This window comes from Aspergillus affinis (genome assembly GCF_023601865.1).
Source record: "Aspergillus affinis strain CMG 70 chromosome Unknown NODE_28_length_305421_cov_87_880826, whole genome shotgun sequence".
NCBI classification, from domain to species: Eukaryota; Fungi; Ascomycota; class Eurotiomycetes; order Eurotiales; family Aspergillaceae; genus Aspergillus; species Aspergillus affinis.
This window is the reverse complement of record NW_026515809.1, coordinates 1-26388: the sequence shown is the minus strand read 5'-3', so window position 1 is coordinate 26388 and position 26388 is coordinate 1. Positions and strand designations below refer to the sequence as shown.

The 26388-nt window shown below is 51.0% G+C and overlaps 7 protein-coding genes across 7 annotated transcripts; 3 read left to right on the top strand and 4 right to left on the bottom strand.

Moving 5' to 3' along the window:
* Positions 1-591: 591 nt before the first annotated feature.
* On the top strand, positions 592-4478 carry KD926_005608 (aminophospholipid-translocating P4-type ATPase NEO1; the record flags this gene model as incomplete). The annotated part of the gene is made up of 2 exons (XM_053098793.1): positions 592-2449; positions 2506-4478. The coding sequence occupies 2 exons, from the start codon at positions 592-594 to the stop codon at positions 4476-4478; spliced, it is 3831 nt and encodes a 1276-aa protein (XP_052957294.1).
* Positions 4479-5451: 973 nt separating this feature from the next.
* On the bottom strand, positions 5452-7179 carry KD926_005607 (putative MFS sugar transporter; the record flags this gene model as incomplete). Its single annotated transcript, XM_053098792.1, has 2 exons — positions 5452-6548; positions 6615-7179. 2 exons carry the CDS (start codon positions 7177-7179, stop codon positions 5452-5454), a joined length of 1662 nt encoding a protein of 553 aa, XP_052957293.1.
* Positions 7180-8087: 908 nt separating this feature from the next.
* On the bottom strand, positions 8088-8804 carry KD926_005606 (uncharacterized protein; the record flags this gene model as incomplete). Its single annotated transcript, XM_053098791.1, has 1 exon — positions 8088-8804. One exon carries the CDS (start codon positions 8802-8804, stop codon positions 8088-8090), a length of 717 nt encoding a protein of 238 aa, XP_052957292.1.
* Positions 8805-15159: 6355 nt separating this feature from the next.
* On the bottom strand, positions 15160-16024 carry KD926_005604 (phosphatase PAP2 family protein; the record flags this gene model as incomplete). The annotated part of the gene is made up of 3 exons (XM_053098790.1): positions 15160-15626; positions 15689-15878; positions 15977-16024. The coding sequence occupies 3 exons, from the start codon at positions 16022-16024 to the stop codon at positions 15160-15162; spliced, it is 705 nt and encodes a 234-aa protein (XP_052957291.1).
* Positions 16025-17140: 1116 nt separating this feature from the next.
* Positions 17141-18994, top strand: KD926_005603 (RBR-type E3 ubiquitin transferase; the record flags this gene model as incomplete). Its single annotated transcript, XM_053098789.1, has 1 exon — positions 17141-18994. One exon carries the CDS (start codon positions 17141-17143, stop codon positions 18992-18994), a length of 1854 nt encoding a protein of 617 aa, XP_052957290.1.
* Positions 18995-19800: 806 nt separating this feature from the next.
* KD926_005602 (uncharacterized protein) lies at positions 19801-22703 on the bottom strand (the record flags this gene model as incomplete). Its single annotated transcript, XM_053098788.1, has 5 exons — positions 19801-21421; positions 21519-22336; positions 22398-22446; positions 22509-22516; positions 22599-22703. The coding sequence occupies 5 exons, from the start codon at positions 22701-22703 to the stop codon at positions 19801-19803; spliced, it is 2601 nt and encodes an 866-aa protein (XP_052957289.1).
* A 238-nt stretch (positions 22704-22941) lies between these two features.
* Positions 22942-24215, top strand: KD926_005601 (MMtag domain-containing protein; the record flags this gene model as incomplete). The annotated part of the gene is made up of 3 exons (XM_053098787.1): positions 22942-23201; positions 23278-23640; positions 23699-24215. The coding sequence occupies 3 exons, from the start codon at positions 22942-22944 to the stop codon at positions 24213-24215; spliced, it is 1140 nt and encodes a 379-aa protein (XP_052957288.1).
* Between the last annotated feature and the right edge of the window lie 2173 nt (positions 24216-26388).

Sequence of the window (26388 nt, the reverse complement as noted above, 5' to 3'; positions counted from 1 at the left end):
GAGAGAAGGTGACGAGGAAAGGAAAAAGCCAGCAACCTGCTAAGTTGGTGGCGGCGGATGGCCTGGATAAGTTGCAGATGATGACCGGCAAAGTAAACGAAGTAAAGCGCCCGTCGAATCTCCGGACTTTTCCCTTGGAACGCGCCCCGTCATCTTCTCGGCCTCGGTCCATCGTTGCTCCGGCGGAAGGGCCACCTATCCCGTTCCTCGATCACGTGTGCCTGCATTCTGCCGGTGATCGCATCGCCGCCTGACAGCCACAGCCACATCTAGCCTCCAGGCATCCTTCTGCCAATTGCTTGGTCAACGGCCACTCTCCCTCGGATTCCAGCACATTATCTCACCACCCTTCATAGATACTTGCTCGTCTCGACCACCACCCCTCCCGATCTTCGGGTTCAATCCCGTGTATAATCCGGACATACTACTACGACCGCCCACCCCCCTCGAACCCTCGGCAACAACAATGATCCTGCGGAGAATTGATGGATGCAGCTTATCGTGAAATGAGAACCGATTCTTGATACAGGAGCATAAGGGTCGTTTCTCTTTCGGGAGGGGCTTATTCTGAGCATCTGTAGCGCCTTCATCATGCCTTCATCACCCGATTACGTACACCCGCCCGACCAATTTAGTATTCTAGGAGACTCCGGCTCAGACGACGACCTTGACTTGGAGGAACTTGACCCCGGTACGACCTCACCTCATACGTCGCCTCGACTTTCCCGAGATGGTCTGGGTAGACAAAGAGGCCACGGTCCAGGGATAGCGCTCAGGAACCTACGCATGGGCGTCGGAAATCGAATATGGCGACAAACTTCCGGAGGTCAAAGGAGATCGGAGGACAGGGAAGGTCTTCTGGACAACCGCGACGATACCGGACTTCGGACGTCACACACCAGTTCTCGCCAATTCACCGAAGATGATGCGCCGTTGCTTAACGAACGCAGGCGGAGTTCTGCTCGATCCTTTGGAGACGCCGAGCGGGGATCGCAGAGGGGGAGTCGGTTACGGATCCCAGGCTTAAAAGCGGCTAGTATGTTGTTTGCTGCTGCAGGCCGAACGACAGCCGGTGGTGATGCCTCGCAACCGAAACCTCCCCGTGATGTCCTTGTTGGTCAGGCGCAACGATCGAAATACCCTCCGAATATCGTTTCCAACGCAAAATATACACCGTGGAGCTTCCTTCCACGTACACTCTACAACGAATTCTCCTTTTTCTTCAACATTTACTTTCTTCTCGTCGCTCTGTCGCAGATCATACCCGTGCTTCGGATAGGTTACATGTCGTCATACATCGCACCGCTCGCCTTCGTTGTCTGTATCTCTCTCGGAAAGGAAGCTTTGGATGATATCGGTCGGCGGAGAAGAGATGCCGAAGCAAATGCGGAGGCTTTCTCCGTGCTCGCTTTCGACAAGCTGCCCGGCGCAAGAGCGCTTTCGACTGCTGGAAATGTTCACTCTAATGCCGGAAATGTAATGGAAATGACTAAACGATCTCGCGACCTGAAAGTCGGCGACGTGCTGAAAATCCGCAAAAACCAGCGTTTACCGGCTGATGTGGTAATTTTGAAAAGTGTGTCCAATGACTCCGGCAATGCTCATCAAGCCTCCACCCCCAGAGCCTCTGCGGATCTCATCCAGTCAGAAGGATCATCTTCACCCTCTGCAACCCACGAAATTCCTGCCTCAAATTCCCAAACAGATAACGAAAACTTTTCGTCCGGCAGCGATACCTTTATACGAACAGATCAACTCGATGGTGAGACCGACTGGAAACTGCGCCTGCCGTCAATTCTGTCTCAGAATCTATCATTTAATGATCTTCCTAGGCTTAAGGTGACAGCAAGTGCGCCGGATAAGCAAGTCAATGAGTTTGTCGGCACCCTCGAATTGGGTCCTCCGTCCGGGTTCTATGATCCTCACGTGGATAAGACAGACGATGGGAGGGACTATGAGAATGAAGATCCAGACGCCAACTCTGCTCCTCTAACAATTGACAACACCGCCTGGGCCAACACCGTCCTCGCATCAAACACAATCACCTATGCCGTCATCATTTACACTGGCTCGCAGACACGAGCCGCCCTTTCAACATCTCCATCTCGCTCTAAGGTAGGGTTGCTGGAGTATGAAATTAATAACCTTACCAAAATCCTATGTATCCTTACCCTCCTTCTGTCTATTGTTCTGGTCGCTCTAGAAGGATTCCAACCGACGAACGACAAAGAGTGGTATATCGCCATCATGATATACCTTATCCTGTTCTCCACGATCATTCCCATGAGCTTGCGGGTGAACCTCGACATGGCAAAATCAGTATACGGTCGTTTCATTGAACGAGATCAGGATATCCCTGATACGGTGGTGAGGACGAGTACGATACCCGAGGATCTGGGTCGTATCGAGTACTTGCTCTCCGATAAGACGGGGACCTTGACCCAAAACGGTATGTCTTTTTTGTCCACTTGCGCAGGTCGCGTTCCGATTAGCTAATCCAAGCAGAAATGGAGCTGAAAAAGATACATGTCGGGACGGTCTCATACGCCAACGACGCTATGGAAGAAGTAGTCTCGTATGTCAAGCAAAGTTTTGCTGGCTCCCTAACTACCGCTTCGGCTGTCTTTGGCGCTCAGGCTGGGGCCGCCGCTGCCGCTGCTCCTCGTACGAGGAGAGAAATTGGCTCGCGCGTCAGGGACATTGTTTTAGCCCTTGCTCTCTGTCATAATGTCACACCAACCATGGACGAAGAAGACGGGGTGAAGGTAACGAGCTACCAGGCTTCATCGCCCGATGAGATCGCCATTGTCCGATACACTGAGGAAGTTGGACTCAAACTAGCATATCGTGACCGGCAAACAATCCTTCTGGAGTCAACTCACACGGGTAATGTTGTCGTGCGCGTTCGCATCCTCGATATCTTTCCCTTTACCTCTGATAGCAAGCGGATGGGGATTATCGTACAGTTCGAAACAGAGGGTGGAATTCTAGATTCGCCCCAACAGGACAGTGAAATTTGGTTTTACCAAAAGGGTGCAGACACCGTCATGTCGACTATCGTTGCGGCAAACGACTGGCTCGACGAAGAAACCGCGAACATGGCTCGAGAGGGCCTGCGAACCCTTGTCGTGGGGCGAAAACGGCTATCTTCGCAGCAGTATCAAGAGTTCGGTGGGAAATACAAACAGGCCTCGCTGGCTCTCCAGGGACGAGACGCTGGGATGGCCAAGGTGATTGGCGAGTATCTAGAACGCGATCTAGAACTCCTGGGAGTAACGGGTGTTGAAGATCGCCTCCAGAGGGATGTCAAGCCTTCCCTGGAACTTCTTCGCAACGCCGGGGTTAAGATCTGGATGTTGACGGGCGATAAGGTGGAAACGGCGCGATGTGTGGCGATCTCTGCCAAACTGGTTGCTCGAGGCCAATATATCCACACAGTCGCCAAAGTGAAGGACAAGTCAACTGCGCAGGAAACGCTGGATTTCTTGCGCAACAAGACTGACTGCTGTCTCCTCATCGATGGCGAGTCACTAGCCCTTATGCTCAGCCAGTTCCGGTCCGCGTTCATCTCTGTTGCTGTGCTTCTCCCAGCTGTCGTCGCCTGTCGGTGCTCTCCGACCCAGAAGGCCGAAGTTGCCGACCTGATCCGGCAATACACAAAGAAGCGAGTCTGCTGTATCGGAGATGGTGGAAACGACGTGTCTATGATTCAAGCTGCCGATGTAGGAATCGGTATTGTCGGCAAAGAGGGCCGTCAGGCCTCGCTAGCGGCTGATTTCAGTATCACACAGTTCCATCACCTCACCAAGCTTCTCGTCTGGCACGGCCGCAACTCATACAAACGATCGGCCAAATTGGCCCAGTTCATCATGCACCGTGGCCTTGTTATCAGTGCCTGTCAAACCATGTACAGCATTGCCAGCCACTTCGACCCTAAGGGTCTCTTTATTAACTGGCTCATGGTCGGCTATGCCACCGTGTACACCAACGCACCGGTCTTCTCTCTCGTTTTCGACCGCGACGTCGACGAACATATGGCCAATCTCTATCCCGAATTATACAAGGAACTCAAGACCGGTCGCAGTCTCAGCTACCGCTCTTTCTTCACCTGGGTGCTCGTCTCTGTCTACCAAGGAGCCGTCATCCAGGGTCTCTCCCAGATCCTGCTCGACACTATCTCCGGACCGCGACTCATCAGTGTCTCTTTCACCGCGCTCGTTATCAACGAGCTTCTGATGGTTGCCATCGCCATCACCACCTGGCACCCGGTCATGATCTTCTGTCTTCTGGGCACCGCTCTCCTCTACGCCGGCAGCGTCCCCTTCCTCGGCAGCTACTTCGATCTGGAGTACGTCATCACCGTGGACTGGGTCTGGCGTGTGTGTGCCGTGTGTGCCGTGTCCGTCATCCCTGTTTGGGCCGGGAAATTGATCAAGCGATCCTGGAGTCCTCCCAGTTATCGGAAAGTCCGCGGTTAAAAAAGAAAAGAAAAAGAAAAAAAACCTTTTGCTTACTGTCATTTATTATGAGATTGATTGATTGGTTCATCTGGTCAGGTAAGTGTGGTGGTGTTTGGATCTGGAGCGAATGATTCCCCTTTTCTCTTTTTTTTCTTTTCTTATATATATCATCATTGCTATGCAACCGTTTCTCCCTTTCTTTCTTATTCTTCTATCTTTCTTTCATTCACTATACCTTTTTCCTTCTCTTCTTCTGCCTTGCCAAAGTTCTAAACTACTCACCGTGACTGTACTGTACTATATATCTTATCTCTTTGTGAGGGTCTATCATCTAGCCTTTTTTTTTTTTTCTATTCTCGCTTTCTGTGTGTTTATTGTTATGTCGCTTAGCATCATCATATCATCTGCTTTGGTACATGCATACATAGAACTATCTACCCATTGTTTATTAGCCATTGAAATATCATCTGTATTCGGGCATGAAATTTGACTACCTAGGGTTTTTCGTCTCGTACTCCTTACAGCAGGTTAAGTACGTGAAATGAACGGTCGCGAGAGGCGATGCGGTCAGATATATTTAGCAGATTTCAACTTCAGGCACCCGGGTTTCTATAACAGGCGGGCCATGTATAAATAGAAACGAGGTTGGGAGAATATGTCAGGTACAAGTCAAGATCGATAACAGAGGACCAGTATGAGTAGAGAAAATGATTATATTGAAAAATTGGAAATAATTAATTGTCTCCTTCTTTCCTCTCCTCTCCTCGCCTCGGCTCATCTCTTCCATACGTACATCACATAATGCATGTTATATCGTGAATATCATGAAAGGCAACACCCCGTTCATTACTGAACATCCCACCTCCTTTGTTAATGACCATGAAATGTCAAATTTCAGGATTAGGTCAAATACAACCAACGCACTCAAGACATACACCCCGATACAAGACAGGAATAACAGGACGATTTAGGAAAAGCAAAGATAAGGCTATTACTGAGGCTCGGGGGAGAACACCTTCTTGAAGCGGAAGTGACACAGGTCGCGAATCACCTCGGCCGTGCTTTTGATGTTCTGACGCACGATAACGGACGTCGGGCGCGAGAACAGCTCGTCAATCTCCTCGAGGGACTTGTTCTTAGTCTCAGGCATGAAGAAGATCTGGTAGAACCAGCCGAGGACGGCGATGCCGCCGTAGAAGCCCAGGGTGAGACCGATACGAGTCATGGAGTTCATCATGGCGGTGAAGTTGTAGGTGACGATGAAAGAGCAGAGGAAGAGGTTGGCGTCGGCGGTGGTCATGCCGTAGGATCGGAGGTAGGTGGGGAAGACTTCGGCGGGGATGACCCACGTAAGACAGGCGTAGGAGCCGAAGAAACCCATGTAGAGAATGATACCGGTCAGGTAGACACCCTCGGCAGCGGCGGGGTGCTCCTGGAAGTCGATAGTATAGCCAACGCCGACAAGAACCAAGCCGATGAAGAAGCCTGGAAGCATGGCGTTGGCCCAGTAGCGACGGCCGAACTTCTCCATGTACATGACGGCAGGGATGGCACCAATGAGTAGGGAGCCACCGCCGACCAGCGACATGAAAACACTGGTGCGTTCGTCAAAACCGATCTTAGTCATGAGAACGCCCATGTAGTACATGACGGCGTTGACACCGGTAAACTGCCCCAGGAAGATCATGACGTTGGCGTAGACCATAGCACGGCGAGCACGAGGTTCAGTAAAGAAATCCATCCAGGCATATTTCTTCGTACTCTGCTGCTCATCATACTCTGCCGTGACGGCCTGCCGCATGCCCAAGAATTCGTCCTTAGCTTCGAGCGTGTCAAAGCCGCGGATCTGCTTCCACACACCGTACGCTTCCACCGGCTTGCCCTTGTGCATAAGGAAACGCGGACTCTCGGGCAAGAAAAGCATACCCACGAAGAGTATGGTTGAGAAGACCAGAGAGGAACCAAGGATGTACCGCCAGTTACCGGTGACGTCGACAAAGATAGCGGCTACTGCATAGCCAAGAACCTCTCCCAAGGCGATGTTCAACTGATACAAGGAAACGAGGTTACCACGAATCCTTGAGGGAACTACAAAACGAAACACGTTAGCGATCAGGTTAATTGTTTGCGATAAAATGAAATCATGTTACATACCACACTCGGCAACATAGACAGGGACTGTGCCGCCCTCAAGACCGACACCCGCACCCAGGATGAAACGACCAGCAAACATCATGCCAAAGTTAATGGCGCCTGCCTCCAGGGCGGCACCGATGGTGTACAGGACACAAGAGACGATGATGGCCATGCGACGACCCAGGTACTCGTTGGCAGGCGACAGGATGAGAGCACCGGCGACAGCACCAAGCGGCATACCGGCATTGACCAGACTGCTGTCGTTGTCCGACAAATGCAGAGCACCGGGCATGAAAAGATTGGCACCACTGATCAGGGATTGATCCAGACCCGAGAGCAGACCACCCATGGAGGCAAAGGCGACAAGGATATAGGTGAAGAAGGCAGGGTTGGCGAGGGTCACCTGAAAGCGAGACTGCTTCAACTCACGAAACTGTTCCTCCAGCTGTTGGAGTTCTGCATCCATGGCCGCTTCGTTGTATTCAACAGACGCCTTCGGGTCCTTGGTGACGTCGTCCATCTCCAGGGCCGCGGGCTCCTTGTGGTCATCATGAGATGACTCGACATCTTTGAGGGAACCCATGACGAATCTCTTGTGTTGATGGGGATGGAGAAGAAATCCCTCAATAAAGGACCGAAGTGCTAACCAGCCAGTGGAGACACAGTCACGAAGGAGAGAAGAGGAAGAGAAGGTCAAAGAAGAAAGAGACAGAAAAAAAGGAAAAAGAAGAAAAAAACAAACCGGGGATACCGCTGAATTTTAAAACCCCGGATTCAAGGCGGGGTGGTAGAGAAGAGAAACATTATTGTGCAACGCCGACGTCAGGATGTCAATGATTCGCTCAAACAAGCCAACAAGACGACGGGGTCAGCCGTGGGGGAGGAGGGCACGAGAGAGAGTCAAGCGTGGTAAGGTAGAAAAAATGTAAGAGCAGCAAGGAGGGTTAGTCGCGATGCCGATCTCCACACCAACTCCGTGTTTTTCGTTCCCCGTGGAGAAAAATGTCCGTCGGTAACGGGTCGAAAAAACTCACGAGGTGCATCGGCCTTGGACCAGTCTGGAAAGCAAACCACGCCCAACTACGCCGATTCCGGGGCAATTTCGGCGAGTCTCCGGGGATATTGGGCCTTCCAAGGATCGAGCCTGGAAACCGAGACGCTCATTCGTTGCGTGGCGGGTTAAGACGGCGCCCAGAAGGCTTGGGCTCCACTGCTGGCGTGGGATGCTTTGCGATGCTTCGAAACAAACTTGCGATGTTTGGGGGGACTAGCGAATTTGATAGGATAATAGATTGGCGTGGTAGACCAGTAGAAGTTGTAGAACAGGCACTTGCGTCTTTAGTCTGGTTTTTACCCTTCCCTCGCTCTCTTTGAGTTTTGACTCTTTGGCTGCTCTCCACAACTCCGCAACTCCACACTCTTGCCCTTTTCTCCTCCCTTAGCGTCCCATGGTCTCTTGACTCTTGACTCATCCTTAATCTTTTTTCCCTGTTACCCTCGCATTCTTCCGGGAGGCATCCCGATCGGTTTTCGTACACTAGGATCCGCTCCCCCTCCGTAATATGGTGAATTGGGCCGACTATTCGGATTCTGACCGGGACTAGGGGATCGGCCCCCATGTAACCTGGCCCGTAGTCGTTCCTGCGCCGATGCTGCCCGTTCCAAAGGCTGCGCTCCCGACATGGGCTGGTAGGACCCGGCTCGCTGGCTGGGCAAGGGTCGGGCCCCCGATGGGTGCAGCATCGGCGGCGTGGGGGACTGACTCGGTGGCGTCGCCAGGGATCCAGACGGTGCGCTATTTGCCGTGGCCAGAGGGGGTCCGCTCACACCACCTCGTCCTCGTCGGAGACTTGCTGTCTGGGGTGCCGGGGGTTGTGGTGCACCCGAGTCTCCCCACAAATCACCGAGTCCTCCACCACTACTGCGGCCGTAGGTCGACGCCGCTGGTGCGCCGGCGCCAGGCTGGATCTGGGTCGTCGCAATGACGCGGGCCGGTGACGGCGTCGGCGCTTTTGGGTCGGGGGGTAGCCAGGCCGGGTATGGCCGACCCTTTTCGGTATAATAGGCCCGGAGAACGTTCGAGATGTGCGAGCAGTCCTCGTGATCGGGATCGTCCGCCTCGTCGCCCAGGGTGATAGCGCGTCGGAAAGAATTTAGCCGCGTGCCCAAATTGGAAAGCGCCGAAGACGACGTCAGAGAGGAGAACATGTTGTTGATTCTTGGTCGAAAGATGCGTCACTTCGCAGAGTGAAGTTGGTCGGTGGGTTGATCAAGAGGGGTGGGAATGTGGCGGGATGAAAAGGCGGCCACGCCCCTGGGAAGAATTGGCGGTGGCGAGAATTCGGAGACTTGAATGGACACGGTATCCCTTTGAACCGATTAGGAGAAGAGAGTCGACGTGACAGAAAGGGGGGGATTGAGGGGGGCAATTGAAGGGGGAATAAGTGAGGATGATGAACTGATGGACTGATTCAAGTTGATTAAGGGAAGGCGGCACTTCCGTCTCACCGCCGCACGTGAGCCGCGGCGTCGTTCCTTGAGTCGTTCTCTACTCCGTACACCGTTTTCCAACCGTTACAATCATTTCATGTGGAGTATCCAGAGCTCCTCGTTATGGAACTGGAAATAGACCAGTCAGAAAAAAAAAAGTCAATGCTTGATTCTAACTCCCGACGGATCTGCAGGATCGGGGTTCTATGTCAACAAATCAACTATAGACATTATGCAAGGGCCATACACGCCCGATCGCAGCAGAGCAGAAACCACGAAACAAAAGCCAGACAACGCCGTGCATGAAACAGTCCCACAGTGCTTTTTTTTTTAATGTTCAACGGCGTTTTCCCTTCCTCTGCATCATTAAGCGAGCGCGTTCTCCTTACCAACTCCCTCCGTCTCGTACTCAATCTCAACCTTGGGTCCCTTCTTGCGGGGTTTGGCCTGAGGAGCAGGGCGCTTTCTCTTGAATCCAGGCTTAGGCTTCTTCGCTTCGTCCTCGCTGTGGGCGCTGTCATCCTCCTTGTCGCTGTCCTCGTCGCTGTCTTCCTCTTCGTCCGACTCCTCATCGTAGTCATCACTCGAGTCCGCGGACTCACCGCCCAGCCAGTCTTCAATGTCCTCCAAATCCTCCTCATCATCCAAATCACTGACATACTCCACCTCCCCAACTCCGTCTTCTTCCTCTTCCTCCAGCTCCCCATCATCCAGGTCCTCGTCACGCTCACCCTCACCCGAGCGCTCCAAGCCCTTAAGAACCCGCTTCCAGATGCCCTCCTCCACATTGAGCGGTCGATCCCCGTAGGCACCGCTACGCAGACGCTCAATCAGCTCGCGCTCGATCGCGCGCTCAACCTTCGCTGCCGACTCGGCCTTGCGCTCACGGGCCTCTTCTCTCCGTCGGATCTTCGGCGCCAACCGCGGCACCACCGTCTCGCCCAGTCGCTCGTCCTCCTGGGCCAGCTTCCGCATGCGAATGGCCACCTGCGTCAATCGCGTAAGTCGCTGCTTGCACTTGTGCAAAAGGAACTTGGGCCAGTAGATCAGTCGCTCGTCGACCTGCTCGAGCGCCTTGGCGTAGTTGGACGACAGTCGCACCCGCTCCCACCACTTGTTGGGCATGTGTGATCGCTCCACCGTCTTCATGTACAGGTACATCGCGCCGGTCTCGGGGTCCGATCGGATCGTGGCATATCGGGAGTTGGCCAGAGGGCAGGACTGGCGGTTGCAAAGACCGCTGACATTGTATTCGTTTCGGCAGAAAGTTTGGTCCTTGGTGGTTCTGTAATAATTAGAGGATTGATTATTAGTTTTCTAGTCTGAAAGTTCCTGGATGTAGAAAAAAAATCGTTCTTGAGGTTTTTTGTCTCTTCGATTTTTCGATTTTCCAATCTTCTGGATCCGCCGACAGATATTTTCAATAAAAGACTTACTTGAGTTTGTAAGAGCAGAATTGCTGGTTGATCACCTGCCAGACAATCTCGTCGGACGACATTTTGAGTGCTTGCGGTCGCTGCGAAGGACCGTGGTTGAGGAAACAATCTGGGGGTTCAATGCGCAGACTCGGCGAAGACGAGGAGAGAAAAAAAAAAAAAAGAGTTACCGCAGTAGTCAGTCACGTGGTCCGGGTGTTATCGATAAGGCTCGTGATTCTTATCGTTATCAGTGCCAGCAACCAATCAGAGTGCAGTTATTGTATAGAAAACATCCAATGTGGATTCAATCGTGAATGGAACTCTTCTTGAGGGTATCAACTATAACAATGCTATTTTATAGAGTCTTCAATGTACTGTCTATGGGGGATGATGTGCAAAGATAGTTGAATGCCATCACCACCTGTCAGGTTTCAGGCCTACCATCCTTCCATCTGCATGGGACCTCCCTCCCATTCGGTCCCGTTGGGCAAAGGTCCGCCAGCAGCTACCAGTTCTTCCTCGCAGACTCCATTGATGTCGTCGGCTGCAAACCCCCATCCCATCGACTCAAGCTCGCGGGAAAAGAAGTCTCGTTCTTCTTCCATGAGAGATGTTCCCTCCTCGCCACCCATGACGTCTTTGTACTGCCGCAAATGCCACCAATGGGTCATGCCCCGAAGGGCTTGCTCCAGAGGTAACGCTTCTTCGACCTCAGCGTCAATATCGGATCCTGCCAGCCAGTCATCCCGCAGCTCTGGCTGGCAGTAGAGGTAGATTGCGGTGATGACACGCATGTTACCCTGGCGCCATTTGCGGCCACAGTACGGGACCTGCGATTTGAACAACTTCAGCGTGTAGAATCGCAAATGGGGATCGGGAATCTTGAGTCCCTTGCGGAGGATGGTGCTAGACTTGTACTGAACAAGTAACAGACACCGGTGAGCCTTGTCGCGCGTGATCTTCTGCATGACATGCAGGTAATTGATAGCCGAGAAGAAATTGCGGAAGGAGAAGACCGTGATCGGCTCTTTGGGAGGCGGCGCGGTTGGATACCCCAATTCATCAACCTCAGGCCGATGGTTTTCTTCCATGAAATCGGGTGTGGGCTCTTCGGGAGATGACTCCCGCATTGGGATGCCTTCATGCCCTGAATCTTGTCGATGCCGGGCGATCGGGGGCGGTACAGCTTCATCCTCGCTAGACTCGCCTTCCGAGTGTTCGACCTGCTGGGGTGGCTGGTCTGAGTGCAGGTGGCAGAAGTGAAAGAAGCTAGCTCGCTATCAGTACAGGTCCAAATCATCTCGGTCAAGATGGTACTAACCCCAGTTCTTCACGGTCGTGCTTCTGTGCCACCGCTTGATCAACATCCTGGTGGGCGAACATTTTCAGGATCAAAGGCAAATAGTTAGAGTCGAGTAACAACTGAGTCATGTACTCAAACTTCAAGATATCTAGTCTTTCGTCGGTATTCCATGCAGTGGTTTGTGACAGGCTTAAACTTACGGGATCTCTTGAACCATTTCACCAAAAGCAACAGCGATCCTGATATGGCTTTGCCGGTGATCTCGCGCAGCCGAAGATTGTCAAGTTCCTCAATAGCAACATCGGAGTTGAGCTCGCCAATGATGTTGTTCCCAAATCCAGTCGCGTACCCGTTCACTGAGCCGTATCCATCACTAAAAATGCCGATTAGATTACCAAGTGGGGATCAGGAGCGTTGTGGCTAACGTACCTCATGGACTGATTGTTTGGTCCATTTGCCTGGTTGACCACGGCACTGACATTGGTAAGGATGACCTTTAAGAACACAATGGTGATCGACTGCAAATGAACAAGAGCTTGCGTCTGTTCGGTACCATAAGCCACTGCGAACTGGTTCAGTTAAGAGGTAAGAGAGGATGCGGACTCACATAGAATGACTCCACCGCATCCAGGCGACGTTGAATATCTTCGTTGTCGGTTTCTTTCTGGGGTGCCCTGTCAGGGCTGGCTTGTCTATTCTTCTTCTCCTTCTTCTTCTTCTTCTTCTTCTTCTTCTCTTGTAGATTCAAGTCCTGCAAATCTTCCGTCAATTCTGTATCAAAGCCCTCATCCGAAGGACTTTCATTGTCATCCAAGTACCAGCCACGGTCGTATTTCATGAACCGCTCTCGCTCTTCCCATAGCTGCCGCATGGCTCTCGTCATTTTGACATGCGTTGAAAATAATTTCCCGGCCTCAATAATCGATGCCGGGACGTCACTCCCTTCCCATCTCTTTCCTACCAACACATCCTGAAGCTCCGTAGTGCCTTTGCCACCGATATCGTTGCTCTGGTCATTGAGAGGCGGGTACATGAAGGGGAAGTTCTGGTTAGTCTGATAATTCTGTTTCTTGCCTGCCTTACCACCCGGGCCGATGGGTGACGGTGGAGGCGACGGTGCCGGGGTTGCGATATGAACCGACTGGTGAAGGATCGAGCCATTCCCACCGGCAACCGACGGCCCAACACCAGAAAAGAGACCGTTCGAAGTGGCTGATCTGCTGGGGTGCTGAGGAAGAGGAGGGAGTATTGAATTGTTCTCCAGCTCCAGGGGGACAACAAGAGGCGGTGGGTTATAGGAGGGATATTTAGACGTGATCTCCTGTCGAAATACATGATAGTCGAGCGGTGAGGCCGTCAGAAAAGGAGTCCTTCCAGATGACGACTTTTCCCTTTCCTCGAAGGCCGGCTCTAGTTCTTCTTTTGCTTTCTTCAGGCTGTCGCTGCCGCCGAAGAAGAGAAGCAAGGACTTCCAGAACAACAAGATGATTCTTGTGAGTGGAACATTGGCCGAGTCATCCCACCGCAGTCTTGAAATGATCTCCACCAGAAAAACCAAGAGATTCGGCTTCAGATCCATGATGCTATCTCGTAAAGGCGTATGCTTCTCATTACGGGCCTCTTGCCGCCGTCCAGTTTCCACAAGCAAATAGAATGCCGTGAGTACTAAATTCGCCTCTCGTTCCGAGGCAGCAAGGAATGCAATGTTCGTGTTCTCGTGTCCTGGGCTTTGGGAGTCGGTATTAGGCGGTTTGCGATTCTTTTCAAATGTCTGGCATAGGCACCCAAATAATGGCTGAATACCCGAGCAGTCGTGAAATAAGGTAACGTTGTTCTCGATCCATCTGAGTTGAAGAGATTTAGGCGTTGAGTCTCTTGCCTCAGTCTGCGAAGAAGCGTCTTCATGGTCGCCATCATTGACAGATCTGCCAGCGGTAATTCCCCACACGCCAGTCACTACATAACAGAGGATTTCGAGCGCTTCTATTCGGACCAAAATTTCACGGTCTCTTAGTCGAGAAATGACCTGGCTGATAAATGACTTGCGCAGAGCATCAGATGCATCAGTCCAGGAGACATTCGAGTCAATCTCTTGGCTCTCGCCGAAAGCAGTCCACTTGTGCTCAAAGGACGATCTCATACCGAGGAGCATCGCTCTATCAAATTCACTGTACTGGAACCATTCCTCGATTTCTTCCTCGAAAGGCTGTGAATCCGCATATTCGAAAGCATAAGCGGGCTGTTCAATCTTCGGCATCTCCTGGACCAGCTGCCTCAGCTGTGCAAGACTCAGTGAGTCCGGTGGCCTTTCCGAGTTCTGCTGCACTGGTGCTGGAGGCGGAGGTTGCAACGGAGGCGGCGGCGGTGCCGCAACATCACGACGTAGCTCTGGTCGTCGAGTCGCTTTTTCCACTTCCGGGGGCGCTTCATCGGAAGCAGTCGACGTGGATTGCGAGACCTGCTCCTGTCGCAATCCCTCAACAACTTCTTCCATCAACTGATCGTCCGAGACTGGGCTGATATCGGTCCCGGTCTGGTCAACCTCATCTGCCTTCACAAAGTGATGCTCTTGCATGGAGGCTTCGGTGGAGCCTGAGGGCTCATCCATTTGCATTACTGAACAGATGTTTGGTTTCAAGGAAAGGCAGAAATATAGGGAAGAGAGCTAAAATGCCCAAAATGCAATCAAACAATAAGAGCAAGGGTATCGGTCAAAGATAGATCATAAGATATGGCAGATGAAAGATGGACTAGGTCATTAATAAAGGGAAAATATGCAGAATGTAAAATGGGACAAGGGTCCTGATATGATGGTCAACCCAAATGCAGGCACATGGTGTCGAGTGGCAGGCTTGACAAAACGTCTTTGGCAGCGGTTTGGGATCGACGATGGAGGATTCGGGGAAACGTGACGATCCGCGGTCGATGCCGGTCACGTGCAAGTTACCGGTGAGGTGAGAGCCAGGGCAACCCTTATTCTTATTCACTCGGAAATCACCAGAAATTGGAGGTTACAGATCCTTTAATTTACTGTTATATAAACATTAACACTCATACGGACGTCACTCAACCGAAGGACATATCACATCAGCCGCCATGTGTGACTACATATCGCAGTTTGTCTCTACGAGCAGATATAGAATCTACCTAGATGAAGATACTTGGTGTTGTTGCAGTCTCAATAGACATTAGATGCGAAGGTTCAGAGACCGAAATAGAAATATAGGTTTATAGCAACAGCGTAAGAATATCGAGGAAAGGGGTATCACAAAAGCCAAATCTTGTACAAGCTCTTGGCCCTGACTCTCAGGCCTTCGGAAACAACAAATGCTAGCAGCAGTCGAAACGGCGATTACTCCGATTTACGGGACTGATCATCCCTGCTTTCTTGACGTTTCAACTTCCGCTTCGATTGCCACTGATGCCATCCGGCTTCGTCGAGTTCTTCACTTACCACCAAATCTCGTATTCTGAAGAGCCTGGATATTGACAAGTCTAAGGCCCAGTCTAACCAGCCATAGTTTCGAATCACTTCCGTCACGAGAAACCAAGCCAGCGCACATCCAACTCCAGTACCACAGCCTGCTAGGACTTGCTTCGGGGTATGGTAGTTCAGGTAGACCCGACTAATGGCTACCGTACCAGCACCAAAGCATAGTCCCACAGCAAGCACTAATCTGAGAAAGTAGTGTAGTTTCGCGTCCGAATGAGGCAGGGTAGGGGCGTGTCGGAAGAGAAGAAACAGCGACAGGTACACGGCGAAGTAGGCAACAAATTGAGCGTGAGATGACGGCATACCGTAGCCTTTACCGAACATTTCTAGAAAGGCAAACTAGGCGTCAGCGATCGGCGAAGGACAGCGGGGTGGGTAATCTACATACGCTTTGGCCGTTCCTCTTTGATTATACGTTTCAGCACAAAATTCAGGGCCTCACAACCCATCTGCCCGGCAAACATGAGAAGCACTTCGGCTTCCCTCGTAGCCCAGAGGAGAGTGACATAGGCCACACATATTGCCTGCGGAACGAGGGCGAGCCAGGCAGAGAGGAAGGATAGGGGATCGGCAGGGTTCTATAATGGTCACCGATGAGTCTAATCAGTTACTTTCCTTTTTGATAAATCCCGGTCCATTCCCGGTCAAGGGAGACCCCGAAGGAACTATCACTTACATAATGAACGTGGGTCAGAGAGAGCGAAGCTAATGGTGCCTCCCCCATGTTGAATGATTGAATCAAGGTTCCCGGGGTCACAGTGTTTCCTTTTCTTTGTTGGTTTCCTTTCTCGCCAGGTAGACTGGAAACCCAGTCACTATCCAAGGATTGATGAGTCAAGGATGATAAACCCAATAAGAAAGTGTAGAGCTATTCAGCAGTACAATCCAGTCTGCAAGTAAAGTAGAAAAAAATGAGGGAGGTCCATTAGTAAAAAGACATCGTGGCGGATGTCCGATGAAGCGTCCAAGGAACGCGGCAGGAAAGGCTAAAGGAAAGATAAGATGCGGAGAACACCTGCATACGGATAGCCGCCACTCTGGGCAGTTTTCCTCGCCGCCTTTTTCAAGGATCTGGGCGGTGAGTGGAAAGGGTAAGGCGGCGAGGAAAAGAGGGGGAGGGGAACAGGGCGGCCTCAGTCATCGATGATCTAATTTATTTATTTTATTTAACCTCTTCAGTAGAAAAAGAATGGCCTGGGCATCCAAACTCAATGCCTGATTGCCTGAGGGCCGCATCTGCCTTTTCTCTCCTCTTCCTCTCTTCCTCTCTTTCTTCCTCTCTCTTCCATCCAGGTTCCTTCAATTTCCCTTCTGTCCATCGGTTTCCAACCTGACTCATTCATCCTGCCTTTGCGCTCTTATCGCAACGAAAAATGACGCGCTTCCCCTCGCATCTCCAATTCTACTCCTGGCTAGTTTCGCTTGATTTGCACCATCTGACAGCTCCTTCGTCTCCGTGATCCATCTGGCTCTCTACGTTCCGATCGACCCTTCTATCTTGCCTTGGCCCCTTCCTATCGTCGCCACATACTAAACTGGGAAACGCTGGCCCTTGACTAATCTACAATCATTCCTTCTTCTATCTTAGAGCCTCACCACCGTCACCTCCACCCCACTACCCTCCAATCGGTCGATTTTTTTTCCCTTGCTTCTTTGCATCGGTTCTCTCCAAGGGATGAATGTATTCGGTAATACTACGTTCTTGATCTATCGTCATATATCACAATAATATAAGTTCCCAATCGAAGAGTAAACTTTGCCACCAGTACAACGCCGCATCTATCAATTGATCATCGAGCATTGATTCGTTCCCTACCCCACGGTGACTGCCTGCGCCGCTATGGATTCCGATGACGATCGCTCCGTGGAGTTGTCTTCGATTGAAGCAATATACCCGGAAATCAAAATTGACCCATCGACTCCCTTCCGAGCATCGTTGGATATCCCTGTGAAGCCCTCGACACCCCTACGAGTTTGCTTTGAGCAGTATGCAGAAGCTGGGTCGCCCACTGTTCTGACTCCTCCAAATTCTCTGGGGGCTGCCGAAGTTGCACCTACGACGAAACCCGGCGACAACACCGGAAACGATGTACACTTCCTTCCTCATCTTCCTCCGATTGCTCTCGCTGTCGATCTTCCTGAAGGCTATCCTTCCCTGCAGCCACCTATTGTCAACATCAGCACCGATCCGCCATGGCTTCCTTCTTCGATTGTTTCGGGTCTTCTAGATGATGTGAAACGCCTCTGGGAAGAATGTGGGAGGGACCTGGTCATTTTTACGTACATTGACCATCTTCAACAGCTCGCTGAGACGGCTTTCGGGATCCAAGATATCCCGGATGGCGAAATACGGCTTCCCCGTGAGCTCAAGATTTCTCTACTGGACTTTAACAACAAGGCCGAGAAAGAGAAATTTGAACAGGAAACCTTCGAGTGCGGTATCTGTTTGGAGCCCAAGAAAGGTGCCATTTGTCACCGGTTGCTCCTCTGCGCTCACGTGTTCTGCGTGCCCTGCCTTCAGGACTTTTACAACACATGTATTACAGAGGGTGATGTGGACAGTATAAAATGCCTGACACCCAACTGTGGCAAGGAGCAAAAAACCGAGCAAAAAACCGCTTCAAACGGGGAAGTCCAAGTGAAGAAACGGAAAAAGAACGACCGAACATTGAGTCCCAGCGAGCTTCTCCAGATCCCATTGGAGCAGGAAACAGTGCAGCGCTATGTCTTCCTGAAGCGAAAGAAGAAGCTCGAGGCTGATAAGTCGACGGTGTATTGCCCCCGGCAATGGTGTCAGGGCGCGGCTCGCTCTAAGAAACACCCGAAGCCTGCGGATCCTATGGCAAATGACCTGGAGGAGTCTGACGAGGAAGACGATGAGGTCGCCTTCGACCCTCTTGGAGATGAGGCCCAGTTACCGCCAATGGCAGACCGTGTTGCTATCTGCGAAGACTGCAATTATGCATTCTGCAGTGTCTGTAAAAAGGGCTGGCATGGCGAGCTAGTACGCTGCTTCCCTCGACGGGAGGCGGAACTGTCGGCAGAAGAAAAGGCTACAGAGGAATATCTGAAGATGTACACCTCTCCTTGCCCGACTTGCAGCGCTCCTTGTCAAAAGCAAATGGGATGTAACCACATGATCTGCTTCAAGTGCGACACACACTTCTGTTACCTCTGTTCCAGTTGGCTCTCGGAAGACAACCCTTACCGTCATTTTAACGAACTTGCTAGCGGATGCTATAATCGACTCTGGGACATGGAAGGTGGCGATGGCATTAATCCGGACGGGGCTGAGGCTCTCCACCGCGTTCCCAATCACCTCGTCGATTTTGACGAGAGCGATGATGAGGACCAGCCTGCATGGCGTTTTCAAGGACAACCTCCGCCTCCTGCCCCAGCACCGCCGCGAGCCAACCAGGGCGCAAACAGACCCGGGCACCGCGAAGGCGGCGGAAATGCAAACAACCTCGATGCAGCAGGCATGGCCGCCGCCGCAGAGCGACAAGCCCAAGCACAAGCCATCGCCGAAGTGCGAGGTCGTCCCGGGGCTGAGGGGCCTCGGCCGCAAGCTAACGGAGACGGCGCCGCTCGACCGGGGCAAGTCAGACATCCAGGACTCCAACGATTCTTGGATTTGGTTCAGAATGATCGAGAAGACGAATGGGATAGTGACGAACTTGACGATGACTTCTAATTATTATCTTATGTGACGACTGCATCCTTAATAGAGTGATGATAACAGAAGGGACGAGACCCTTCTATTTTTTTGGATTTGGATTGACCATTCACCTGTTACATTTATGAAGTTGATGAAAACTCTACATTTTTTTTTTTTTTGTTAGCGAGCTGTTGCCAGCGTGTTTTTCTAAAAATTCTTGGCTCGTCCGCTGGTTTTGTATAAACTGTTTTACTTACCTAAGTACATACATATTCAGAAGGAGGGGATATATGTGCAATGTACATCATGATCTAAACCACAACTTTATGATAAAGATACGAGATCTGCGGGACGAGATAAATCAGCAGTAAGACATTCCGGTGATATCATCTGAACACCTTGTAGAATCATAGTTCGTAATGGATATGATTGATAGGTGATTAATATACACATGGTAGATGGGTGTGGTAGGATATAACTACCGAGTAGGTCAAGTTAGCGTCAGCTGGAAAACTCAGTCTTTACTTTCATTTTCAGACGCCAAACAACAGCAAGCAAATAAGCATGCGTAGATCACAAGATCGAAAGATAGCAGTATGGTATGGTATCAAGTTAATAACATTGAGGGAGTCACAGAAAAAAGAAAAATGAGACAGAGAAAATGAAAGGTACAAAGAAAAATATCCCCGAGTTATAAGCAGAAAAAGACAAATTTATACCGAGAATTCTCATCAAGCGAAAAAGTGAATAAGCAGTGAATAATAATAGAGACAGGGCCCGTTCAGACATTTCATATCATGTTGTTTCGCTCTTCGTGGTTCTCTCGCGCGTTTGGAGCGGATTTATACCACGAGAAACTCATCCTCGTCGCTCTCGTCAACTTTCGTGCCTGCGGTATTCCAATTGTACCAGAATTCGTAGCTCATGATCGTGTGGTCTGCGTACATGAGGAGCAGACGGTAACGTCGGGATGGGTTCCATCCACGCCAGCGCTCCTCGGGCTGGTAGGCGCGGGTGGCGCGAGCATGGCACTCGGGCAAGGTAGGGGGGGATCGATGGACGTGGTGACCGTGTGCCGCTTCCTCGCTGATGTCGGAAAGATCGGAGGGGATGTTGAGCTCGCTGCATGAGCGATCCGATGATCGTTCGGCCATAGAGGCATTGTCGGTATCATCGTCGGAGATGTGTTGGTAGCGGAAGGCAAGGTCGTTCTCGTCGACATCGCGGGGGATATAAGGCACGTCCGGGGGCATTTCGAACCCCTGGATGGGGCTCACGGACATGCCGAGAAGAGGGATGAGGGGACGGTCGCCGTATTTTTCCTGGCTCTCGAAAGGGACGATCCAGTCGACTCGGAAGGAGAGGCCGGCGGCTTCGGATTCGGTCAAGGCGATGATCGCGGCACGGCCTTTCTGCGAGGCGGCTACAACGATACCGTGTTCGGGGACATATTTGACCATGTTAAACCGATCACAGGCTCGGATTGAGACGATAGGGTGGGTGAAGGGCTGTCGGAGCGGTGCACCGCAGACAACGCTTGCGTGGGGGGCAAAAGGATGAGCAACTAGTCGGATGTCGGTTTGCGAAAAGTGGAGGATTGGGAACCTCGAGTTCACTGGAGCTGGTGTCGGTGGAAGACCAATTAGCGCCTCCATCCGTCCATGCAAACCAGCATCTTCAGGGAAGGCATTACGTGACATACGATCAAAGACCTGATATGCGACTGCCCCGGTTGCCGACGACCCTCCATCATCCGAGGATTGGTCGAGATCCATACCATACAGATCTTCATCCTCGGTATAGCTATCGTCATCCAATACCGAGTACCCGTCAAAAAACTCCTCGGCACCATGCATGTCACCCCCTCCGAGCGCTTCAAGCAGAGCAACCTGAAGGAACTCCGGCGTTGTTTGAGGGGGACGATGAGTCCGGGGAGGAACATGGCTGGTATGTTGGTCCGAATCACTGATTTGCTGCTGTTGCGTTGTCTCCAGGCCAGAATTTTGCTGGGAATCCACATCCAGATTCAGCTCGGAAGAGCTGCCATGACTCATGTTATCGTCGTAAACAGAACCATCAACGGCACGATGACTAAAGGCATCAGCAGAGTCTGAAGGGCGAAGATACCCAGAGCTTGCATGGAAGTGATTGGTCTCCTTGGCATCACTAGATTCCGACGATGCCACGCGTTCCACGCCTTGGGTGTCGCCTCCCTTGCTGATGCGACAATCAGGGCCGAATATATCAGGTAGTACCGGTCGTTCGGGTTCAGCCTTGACAGCAGGGGGAAAGTAATTGTAAAGCTGCGAGGCATTCGGCACTCGGCCACTTAGCTTCGTGAGGTCAAACACCGGTTGACCATCCTTTACTCGACGCTGAGGCCTACCGCCACACGCCTCTTCAGTGGACTTGAGAAGATGAAAAGAGCGCGGGTCAAGGGCGATAACGGACCAGCCACGTTCACTACTAGGTTCGTCAGCAAGAGGAGACCAGGGAAGCGGTACCCCACGCAAAAAGGTATACCGGTCGATGCTCAAGGAAAGGAAGAGACTCAACTTACTCGTTGCGCAGAGTGTCCTGGAAGGACCTGAAGCCAATGTCGTTGAAATGATACATATTAAATGCACCAAGGCCGTCCCAGATTTTCCAAACTAGGAGTTTATTGTCGATATCGGTGCTAACCATCCAAGTACCATTAGGGTCAAGGTCGCAATTGAGGAAAGAGACGGATGGGATGTTGGCAAAATGACCCGTGTATGTTAGTTTGATGTTGCGCGTTCGGTGTTTCTCGGGCATCCGATGTCGTAATTGCACAAACTGCTCATTGGTCGTTATATGGAGCCAGGTTTGGCCATAGTCGCTCAGATCAACCTCTTCTTCCAGTCGCTGACTCGATTCGCTGCTCCCTCCAGATATAGGGTTTACAAGAGCAAATGCGAAGACAGTAATTAGGCCAGTATTTGCACTCACCGCGATTAAGCGAGCAAACTTGTGAATAGCCAACCCCCATGCACTAGCTTCGACATTCTCAACAAAGAACGGGTCCACTTGGGAGCCATCCAGAGGGCGACTCCCATCGTTTTTTGCAGCACGATTCAAAGCTGAGAAGATCGCCTCGGTGCGATAACCACAGACGTTCCCCGAATCAGTGACGAGCAGGAGAACCTCCTCGCGACCAAGATCGTCCACGAGGATATTGTTGATCGCGTGCGGGGAATTGGGGGATATGAACCCGCGGGCATTGGGCTCCTTCATGACAGGTGTGATAATCATTAAAGGGACAGAGCCCAGCATCTGGAATGACCCCGCGGGTTCCCAGACATATATTTGATGACTATAAGCGACAAACAGAAGGTTACGACGCTGGGATAACGCGACCTTTGATCATGTCAGCCTCGGATGAATGCAAGCTAAGCGGATAAGACAGTCATGGGCATACGAGGTTGTTGCGCCATGTCGCAGTTTGGGGAGGAAATGAATCATCTGCTCTGGAAAGCCGGCGAGTCAGTATGCATGTCAAGGCCTCCGACGCTGAGAGGGAATTATTTACAATGAGAACTAATCAAAACGTTAGTTGAAAAATGAACATAGCTGACTGGCACACACAAATATGTGTCTACAATGATAGTAATGTACGCACTCTTTTCTCGCCCTTTTCCACATTCAAAGGCCGAAGATGCAAGCCCTCGCGCGTGCGAGTCTTGCGGCCGGGCGGTCTTTTACCGGCGAGATGGCCAAACGCCATTGCTACAAGCACTCTCCGTGCAGGAGCAGCGTGTCCAGACGATCAACGCCGGCCTAGGGTTGGAGTTTCGGATAGAGAACAATTTCACGGGGGAGGGACGGAAGAATCAAAATTATGACGATGGTGAGCAGCTGTCATACAGAAACACGAGGGGCACATGAATCAGATGCAGAATGATATCACTGGCGTCGGGGGGTCTGTCAATTTGGAGACCAGGCAGGATTAACATTGTCGAGCCATGGGGGAGCAGAAGCCACAACGGACGAAGCTCCTCTCCGAGAATCTGGACGGTCGACAGGACGAGAGTCCACTTTCGGAGGGCGATGAAGTCAGTCGTGCCATTCGCCGCCTCAGGCCGAGGCGTGCACGTGCCACCCGTCGGAGCTCTCACTTTCGTCTTTCCTGCCTCCTGGTCATCCCCGAGACAGTAACATCCTCGCCCGCTGACAAGTCTACCGCCATGGATCTCGTCGCAAGTGTTCGTAAGGAAGGCAGCCGGTGAGTTTCCCCTGCTCTCTGTTCCCTGTCACCCACCTTATCACCCGGTCGCTTACGGCTCTATTTTCTACTACAGTGGCGGCCGCAACGAGTTCAAATGGTCCGATGTCAAAGATTCCAGCCACCGAGAAAACTATCTCGGCCACTCTGTCATGGCGCCGGTCGGTCGCTGGCAAAGTGGTCGAGATTTACAATGGTATGCCCGATCCGGGGACGACGCCGAAGATCAAGCCACCAAGGAGCGTGAAGAGAGACAGCGCGTCAAGGAAGCCGAGGATGAGGCGATGGCGCTCGCTTTGGGTCTCCCATTGCCCCCCAAAGCCGCGGCCGCCGCCAACGCCAATTTGACACCACTAGGAGACAAAGACGTCCAACATGCGCTTCGGGAGACGGCAGCTGATAAGGATCTATCTGATGATGGGATGGGAAAGGGCGTGGGGTATGGCTCTTATAGGGGCGCGGGCGCCTCTTTACCCGGCGCAAACGAGGATGATAAGCTGGAGGCAGTGGGGGTCGATTCACATTCGCGACACGATCGAAGGCGGAGAAGTGGACGGAGCAGGAGCCCGGACAGGGATCGCAAGCGAGATCGTGCCAGTGGCCGGGATCGAGACCGAGATAGAGAGCACCGGCACCGGCGGCATCGCGATGAGCGCTCTCATCGCCACAGGAGCCACAGGCATCGGTCGAGGTCCCGCTCACGAGACCAGGATCGCCGGAGAAGACGGTCACGCTCACTGTCTAGGAACAGGGACAGGAAAGACGATGATTACAGAAGACAAGAAGATCGCAAACATACGCATCCACGCGAAAGGGATACGGACTCTTACCATCGGCGCTAATCCCATAGCTACCACGAATACTGCAGAGGGGATCAAGGTGCTCACCGCAACGTGCAGGACAAGGGATGCATTACAAGGTGAAGGCCACATCAACCCGGGGCTCAATGCAACACACAACACAACATCACGTGGAGGCCATGCCCGAGGATCCTACGATCAATGCGGTACATGAAATGAAGCAGAAGAATAAGCTAATTGATTGCCATACGTATGGGTGCTATCTAGGACTAAATACATGAGATAGGTATCTTTATGGCTGTTTTCTACCTAATTTTATCCTCAGCATCAGTGTTACATGTGGGTAGGTATACCATTTTTACGGGTGGTTTGCTACACTGATGTGCATATGTACTGTGGAATAGTAGTACAGTGTGGGAAGCTAAAGTTCTGACAAACAGTACTCTGTACTTTGCTTGGTCTATTTTGCCCACCTAATAGAAGCTAGAGTTTGAAGGGAGGAAAGGAAAGAGGGAAAGGAAGAAATAAATAAAACAAAGATAGGAGGAGCACTAACAAGAACCAAAGATAACATGTTCCTATGGGTTCTTTGCTGTCTGCCTCCCATTCATGGGGCTGTATACAGCCATGTAAGACTCAGCAGCCTCTCTAATAATCTAACTAGGAACCACTAGGAATTCTAGTCTTTTTATAGCTCAGTGGGTAAACGTCCCGCTATTAGTTACCCCAAGAGCAGAAAGAAATAGGTCTGGCTGGTAGAAGCGCACCTACTAACACACTCTCTCTTGTGCTCTCTGTCTCTACAAGCATGGCCGCCGAGGGAGTTCATAAGTTGATCCTGTACAGCGTAATTTGTCAGGTTGTTATGCAACACAGAGCATAAAAACAAGATTAGGTGGGTAGTAACTAACTATACAGGGATTGGATGAACAAATAAAATAAAAATAAAAAGCCTACTTATATCAATAAGTTAAGTGGTTATAAAAAAGGATTCAAATAATAAGACAAAAATTATATCCCCCGAACCAGAATCGAACTGGTGACTTTTCGGTTACAATCATCTATTACAGCCGAACGCCATGAACCAACTAGACCATCGGGGGATTTGTTGAAAATTGGCGCTAAATTTAACATTATACACTCGTTAGCCTACATGTCCCAAAACCTCCGATATTCTACAGGTTCATTTCGATTGCCATAGAAATATGATTTTCGGTACTGTATACATTACAGATTATAGTTGACTTTTAAAATCTATTAGAAATGGCACTTCCACCACTGCAATTCGGAAATTTTGGAATATGCAGGCTATGACGAGCTGAGCATGCTGTAACGGTCTACAAAGGAGCCTAATAAAAGACTAGTTTACTTATGACTCGTAGTCAAGGAATTTTCCCATGGAGAAGAAAGGCTATCTATGAGGGAGGATCTATCCTTTATGTATTACTTGAGGCGAAGCCTCAGGTAGGAATGCCTACCGAGGGTCCTCCATATCAGGAAGTTCGTATCGGAAGTCCGTATCGGGAAGTCAAATCCGTATCAGGAAGTCCTTGGCTCAGGAAATAACACATGCAGCGTTGCCTGCGCCAAAGTATTTACAGTGTTTATAGTGTTTGCACTGTTTGTCCCACGCAGTAGGTTTGTTTATGTTACCTCCTGAAGCCAGGGGGCTTTCCTGTACGGGAGAACGTTCCGGAGGATCAAGGGATCCTCTGCGGCAGGCATCCAGGAACATTCCTAGGGATCCTGCAGGCATTCCTGCCTGAGGCAAGCTCCAGGCAGTATATAGAGTCCCTGGATTCTCTCTCCTAGATAGCCTTTTCCTCCCTATGGGAAAATTCTTTGACTACGAGTCATAAACAAACTTGTCTTTTACTAAGCTCCTTTGTAGACCGTCACAGTTTACTGCTTTATGCAGTAAATCGTTATCTTCTTCTTTTTCCTTCTCCAACCTAGTGTTCTCGTAAATAACCTGCAATAAGAGCCAGTTCTTCATTCCTGAGATTGTTACACAGGCCAGCGAGTGTACAACCTGTCGCCTGCTGCCTGCATCTTCCGAATGCCCGGATTTTACTATACAGCCATTCACAGTAACTAGTCTAAGAGCTATCAATCTGTATTCTAATTACTTACCCCTGTGAATTCATTCTGACAGCCATGGAAATATAGCGTTTGGTACTGTATAAATAGCAAAATACATTCGACTTTAAAATATCTTTTTTGGGCATGTGACTAGGGGAATTCGGAAGATACAAGCCAGAGTTTGTATGTAGTCTTGTTTTAACTAGACAGAAGACAGATATAAAAAGCAAAAAGGTATCCCCCGAACCAGAATCGAACTGGTGACTTTTCGGTTACAATCATCTATTACAGCCGAACGCCATGAA